The following is a 5,587-nucleotide window of genomic DNA, read 5'->3' on the forward strand; positions in this document are numbered from 1 at the left end:
TCCGTGCCATCATGAGCAGACCTGGGTCTTTGACGTCTCCCGTGTCTCTCCGGTGCGGCAGTGTCTGGTGTCTCAGTTCTCTGACGTTACCCGTGTTCCCCCGGTGCGGCAGTGTCTGGTGCCTCAGTCCTCTGACGTCTCCCGTGTTCCCCCGGTGTGGCAGTGTCTGGTGCCTCAGTCCTCTGACGTCTCCCGTGTTCCCCCGGTGTGGCAGTATCTGGTGCCTCAGTCCTCTGACGTCTCCCGTGTCTCTCCCGTGCGGCAGTGTCTGGTGCCTCAGTCCTCTGACGTCTCCCGTGTTCCCCCGGTGTGGCAGTGTCTGGTGCCTCAGTCCTCTGACGTCTCCCGTGTTCCCCCGGTGTGGCAGTATCTGGTGCCTCAGTCCTCTGACGTCTCCCGTGTTCCCCCGGTGTGGCAGTGTCTGGTGCCTGAGTCCTCTGACGTCTCCCGTGTCTCTCACGTGCGGCAGTGTCTGGTGCCTCAGTCCTCTGACGTCTCCCGTGTTCCCCCGGTGTGGCAGTATCTGGTGCCTCAGTCCTCTGACGTCTCCCGTGTCTCTCCCGTGCGGCAGTGTCTGGTGCCTCAGTCCTCTGACGTCACCCGTGTTCCCCGGTGTGGCAGTATCTGGTGCCTCAGTCCTCTGACGTCTCCCGTGTTCCCCCGGTGTGGCAGTGTCTGGTGCCTCAGTCCTCTGACGTCTCCCGTGTTCCCCCGGTGTGGCAGTATCTGGTGCCTCAGTCCTCTGACGTCTCCCGTGTCTCTCCCGTGCGGCAGTGTCTGGTGCCTCAGTCCTCTGACGTCTCCGTGTTCCCCCGGTGTGGCAGTATCTGGTGCCTCAGTCCTCTGACGTCTCCCGTGTCTCCCCCGTGCGGCAGTGTCTGGTGCCTCAGTCCTCTGACGTCTCCCGTGTTCCCCCGGTGTGGCAGTGTCTGGTGCCTCAGTCCTCTGACGTCTCCCGTGTTCCCCCGGTGTGGCAGTATCTGGTGCCTCAGTCCTCTGACGTCTCCCGTGTTACACCGGTGTGGCAGTGTCTGGTGCCTCAGTCCTCTGACGTCTCCCGTGTATCTCACGTGCGGCAGTGTCTGGTGCCTCAGTCCTCTGACGTCTCCCGTGTTCCCCCGGTGTGGCAGTATCTGGTGCCTCAGTCCTCTGACGTCTCCCGTGTCTCTCCCGTGCGGCAGTGTCTGGTGCCTCAGTCCTCTGACGTCACCCGTGTTCCCCCGGTGTGGCAGTATCTGGTGCCTCAGTCCTCTGACGTCTCCCGTGTTCCCCCGGTGTGGCAGTGTCTGGTGCCTGAGTCCTCTGACGTCTCCCGTGTTCCCCCGGTGTGGCAGTATCTGGTGCCTCAGTCCTCTGACGTCTCCCGTGTTCCCCCGGTGTGGCAGTGTCTGGTGCCTCAGTCCTCTGACGTCTCCCGTGTTCCCCCGGTGTGGCAGTATCTGGTGCCTCAGTCCTCTGACGTCTCCCGTGTCTCTCCCGTGCGGCAGTGTCTGGTGCCTCAGTCCTCTGACGTCACCCGTGTTCCCCCGGTGTGGCAGTGTCTGGTGCCTCAGTCCTCTGACGTCTCCCGTGTTCCCCCGGTGTGGCAGTGTCTGGTGCCTCAGCCCTCTGACGTCTCCCGTGTTCCCCCGGTGTGGCAGTGTCTGGCGCCTGAGTCCTCTGACGTCTCCCGTGTCTCTCCCGTGCGGCGGTGTCTGGTACCTCAGTCCTCTGACGTCTCCCGTGTTCCCCCGGTGTGGCAGTGTCTGGTGCCTGAGTCCTCTGACATCTCCCGTGTCTCTCTCGTGCGGCAGGGGGAGCCGCGCCTGGCCCCGCACCAGGCTCCTCTGCTGGAGCGGCTGACCTCGATGGACGACGCCACCGTGGAGGACGAGCTGAACGAAGACCTTGGCTACCTCAGCCTCGGCCACCGCCGCCGCGACTGGTTGTACCGCGCCACGGACCGTGAGTGGCTCGTGTGATGGCGCCGCACGTCTTGAACTGTCGTGACAGCTCGTGAGTCGTGAGTCGTGAGTCGAGACGCCACAGAGTGTGAGCTGTTAGGCGGGGCCGCGTCCCGAATCGTGAGTTGTCGCCACAGATGGTGAGTTGTCGCCACCGGTCTTGACCTGTCGCCACCGATGGTGATTGTCGCCACGTATGGTGATATTCGCCACCGATGGTGATTGTCGCTGCCGATGATGATTGTCGCCGCCGATGGTGATTATCGCCACCGATGACGGTTGTCACCACCGACGGTGATTGTCGCCACCGATGGTGAGTTGCCGCCATAGATGGTGAGTTGTGGCCACATGTGGTGAGTTGCCACCACAGGTCGTGAGGTGTCGCTGTGGATCGTGGACCACGGTGCTGGGTCAGGGCTGTGTGATCGGGTAAACTAGCCGTGAGATGTCCAGCCTGCTTTATTCCCAGCAGAACACCTGTCAAGATTGGCACATTGCGATGTATTGCGAAAGGGGGCAGCAGGCCGCTCCGTAATGTCGGCACTTCGTGAAATTGAACCGTGCCGGATGGCGGCTGTTTGCGCGCGCCTCGAACGGCTCATTTCAAAACAGCTCGTATTTCAAGCGTCACACAGCCTGGTACGGCTGGTCTGTGGTGAGGTCATGAATGTGCGGGCAGCTGAGGGACTCAATGGGGGCTGACCAGCATCCCGCGCTGCCGGTACCAGTCAGGCGTCCGCTCAATGTCCTCTTCAAGTTGAGCCTTTCACTGACCGCCTGAACGGCCCAGCTAAAAGTAAGAACTTCTGAAGGATGGAATGGATGGTGCTCTTCAGTCTAATTAGTCTCATTTGCAACACGCAGCTCCTCGTGGCAGACAGAAGCTCTCAATCATGACCTTCCAAATTCCTAACATCGGCCAGGGCACCAGATGGTCGGCACCTTGGGGGCCAAGCGTCTTTTCCAGACGTCACTAGGCCGACTAATTATTCGACTCCTGCTCGTCGGGAACGATCAGGCTGGCATCACCAGGAGTGGTGGGACATTTTGTTGAGCATTGTTTGGGATTCGTCAACACCCGTTTTTCGCCATGCAAGAGTCCGTGCGATAACGAAAGCCCTATAGGTTTCTGCTCGCCACAGTGCGACCGCATGCTCACGTAACACTGTCACGTGACTGTGCGACAGGTGGATCCTCCTGCCTGAGCTGGTTCCGCGCGAAGACGCGCGGCCGGTACGAGGACTGGCTGTTCCTCACGCTGCTGGGGAGCCTGATGGGACTCTACTCCTTCGGCATTGACGTCGCCGTGCAAGCCGCCAACCGATGTGAGTCATGCATTCACCCCGCTGGAACACGCGGGGCAGTCTGATGGGACTGACAGCTCAGGTGACACTTCCACTTCGCCCTTCGCCCACGGGTGCTAAACCCGAGCACTGGCCCGTTCTGCTGGGTGCTGTGGCAAAGTAGCAGGGAAGCACACAGTGTTTTTTTTTCGTGTTAAGACTTTGAGGGACCCTGGCGGGGGCCCTCCGTGGGGGCTCTTTAGGAAGCGGGGGATGTGACTGCTGCTTTCTAGGGGGAGGAAAGGTGGTTTGGAAGCCTTTCCTCTCTTTTCTCGCGGCCTCCCGATGTTACGATTAGGTGTAATAAACATTCGTAATAAACATTTATCCGTAATCATTGCTACGCATGGGCCTTTAGGGCGCCCTCATTTCATATTTTTTGCTTTGTCCGTGGCCCCACTTTTGCTATGTCGGGGACTAAGGTCTGTCTACGCACCCTTGGTGTGCGCCTGCGCAATCTACCACTATTTGTTCTATGGGGAATAAATCGTAGTGTAAATCAACAGGTAGTTCGTCCTGCACCACCTGTCAAATTGAGTCTAGCATTAACAGGAGAGACCAACTTTGAATAAAGCTTAAAGTTCGACCACAAACGATAACGTTTTATCGCATTACCCTTACAGCGGTAAGATAAGGCTGCTTGCATGATTGTGCATTTGTCTAATGTCTTCTCCCAATCTTGTAATATTAGTGGACGTAATCTGGTGTTTATTTCAATGCCGGCTGTGATCGATATTGTAAAAAACCGACGCGTCAGTTCCTATTTCTGCATTTCTAACATTCATGTGGAAGACGTGTGCGATAACTGACTTAAGCCCGTGCGAAACGAAACAGATGTAACCGATTCAGCTATTTACGGCGTCACGTCGCGCAAGCACCGGGGTTTGGCCAGGAGCGCCCGCTCGCTACCGATCTACGGCAAACACCAGCCGCGTCTGTTAGGCCATGCGGTTTGTCACCGCCACAGGGAGCCAGCGGACAGTTATCACGGCCACAGGGAACCGACAGCCATCACGGCCACAGGGAACCGACAGTCATCACGGCCACAGGGAGCCGACAGCCATCACGGCCACAGGGAACCGACAGTCATCACGGTCACAGGGAGCCGACAGCCATCATGGCCACAGGGAGCCGACAACCATCACGGCCACAGGGAGCCGACAGCCATCACGGCCACAGGGAACCGACAGTCATCACGGCCACAGGGAGCCGACAGCCATCACGGCCACAGGGAGCCGACAGTCATCACGGCCACAGGAAGCCGACAGTCATCACGGCCACAGGGAGCTGACAGTCATCACGGCCACAGGGAGCCGACAGCCATCATGGCCACAGGGAGCCGACAGTCATCACGGCCACAGGAAGCCGACAGCCATCACGGCCACAGGAAGCCGACAGTCATCACGGCCACAGGGAGCCGACAGTCATCACGGCCACAGGGAGCCAACAGCCATCACGGCCACAGGGAGCCGACAGTCATCACGGCCACAGGGAGCCAACAGCCATCACGGCCACAGGGAGCCGAAAGCCATCACGGCCACAGGAAGCCGACAGTCATCACGGCCACAGGGAGCCAACAGCCATCACGGCCACAGGAAGCCGACAGTCATCACGGCCACAGGGAGCCAACAGCCATCATGGCCACAGGGAGCCGGCAGTCATCACGGCCACAGGGAGCCAACAGCCATCATGGCCACAGGGAGCCGGCAGTCATCACGGCCACAGGGAGCCAACAGCCATCACGGCCACAGGAAGCCGACAGTCATCACGGCCACAGGGAGCCAACAGCCATCACGGCCGCCGGGAGCCGGCAGTCATCACGGCCGCCGGGAGCTGAGTCATCACGGACACAGGGAGCCGACAGTCATCACGGCCGCTGGGAGCCGACAGTTACCTCGCCGCCCGGCAGCAGGCGATCGCGCGGTGGGGCAGCCGCCCGGCAGTATCGCACGTGGTTCCCCACCGCGGCGGGACGTGACGTCACAGGCCGCGAGACGGCCGGCACCGACCGACCGGACGCGGCCGGAGACGAGATTGCGGGCACTGAGGGTTGGTCCGCCAGGATCGGGCAGTCTTTCTGCGTGGTGGCTGTGACGGGAGAGGGGGGGGGGGGGAGTTGTAGAGGCCGCTCTCCGGCTTTACAAGCTGATGGGTTAATGCCGCTAGAGCGTTAAGCCCTTTGCTAATTATTATATTAATATGGCTACTTGTGCTAATAAGCCAAACGGAATTACCACTGAGCTTGTGCATGCAAATCCGCCGGGACCTTATAACGGTGACAGAAGCGTCAGAAGGGGAGGG

The 5,587-nt window shown here is 60.0% G+C and overlaps 1 protein-coding gene across 1 annotated transcript in view; it reads left to right on the forward strand.

Moving 5' to 3' along the window:
- LOC119110027 (uncharacterized) overlaps positions 1-3,376 on the forward strand; it is a 4,963-nt gene extending 1,587 nt beyond the window's left edge. The window contains exons 2-3 of the mRNA XM_037233774.1: positions 1,794-1,944; positions 3,131-3,376. Coding sequence (XP_037089669.1) covers positions 1,794-1,944; positions 3,131-3,312 — 333 coding nt within the window. The 3' untranslated portion in view covers positions 3,313-3,376. The remainder of the gene's footprint in view (positions 1-1,793; positions 1,945-3,130) is intronic.
- Positions 3,377-5,587: the final 2,211 nt, after the last annotated feature.

This window comes from Pollicipes pollicipes, unplaced genomic scaffold (assembly GCF_011947565.3).
Source record: "Pollicipes pollicipes isolate AB1234 unplaced genomic scaffold, Ppol_2.1 Scaffold_7231;HRSCAF=8579_pilon_pilon_pilon, whole genome shotgun sequence".
Classification (NCBI taxonomy): Eukaryota; Metazoa; Arthropoda; class Thecostraca; order Pollicipedomorpha; family Pollicipedidae; genus Pollicipes; species Pollicipes pollicipes.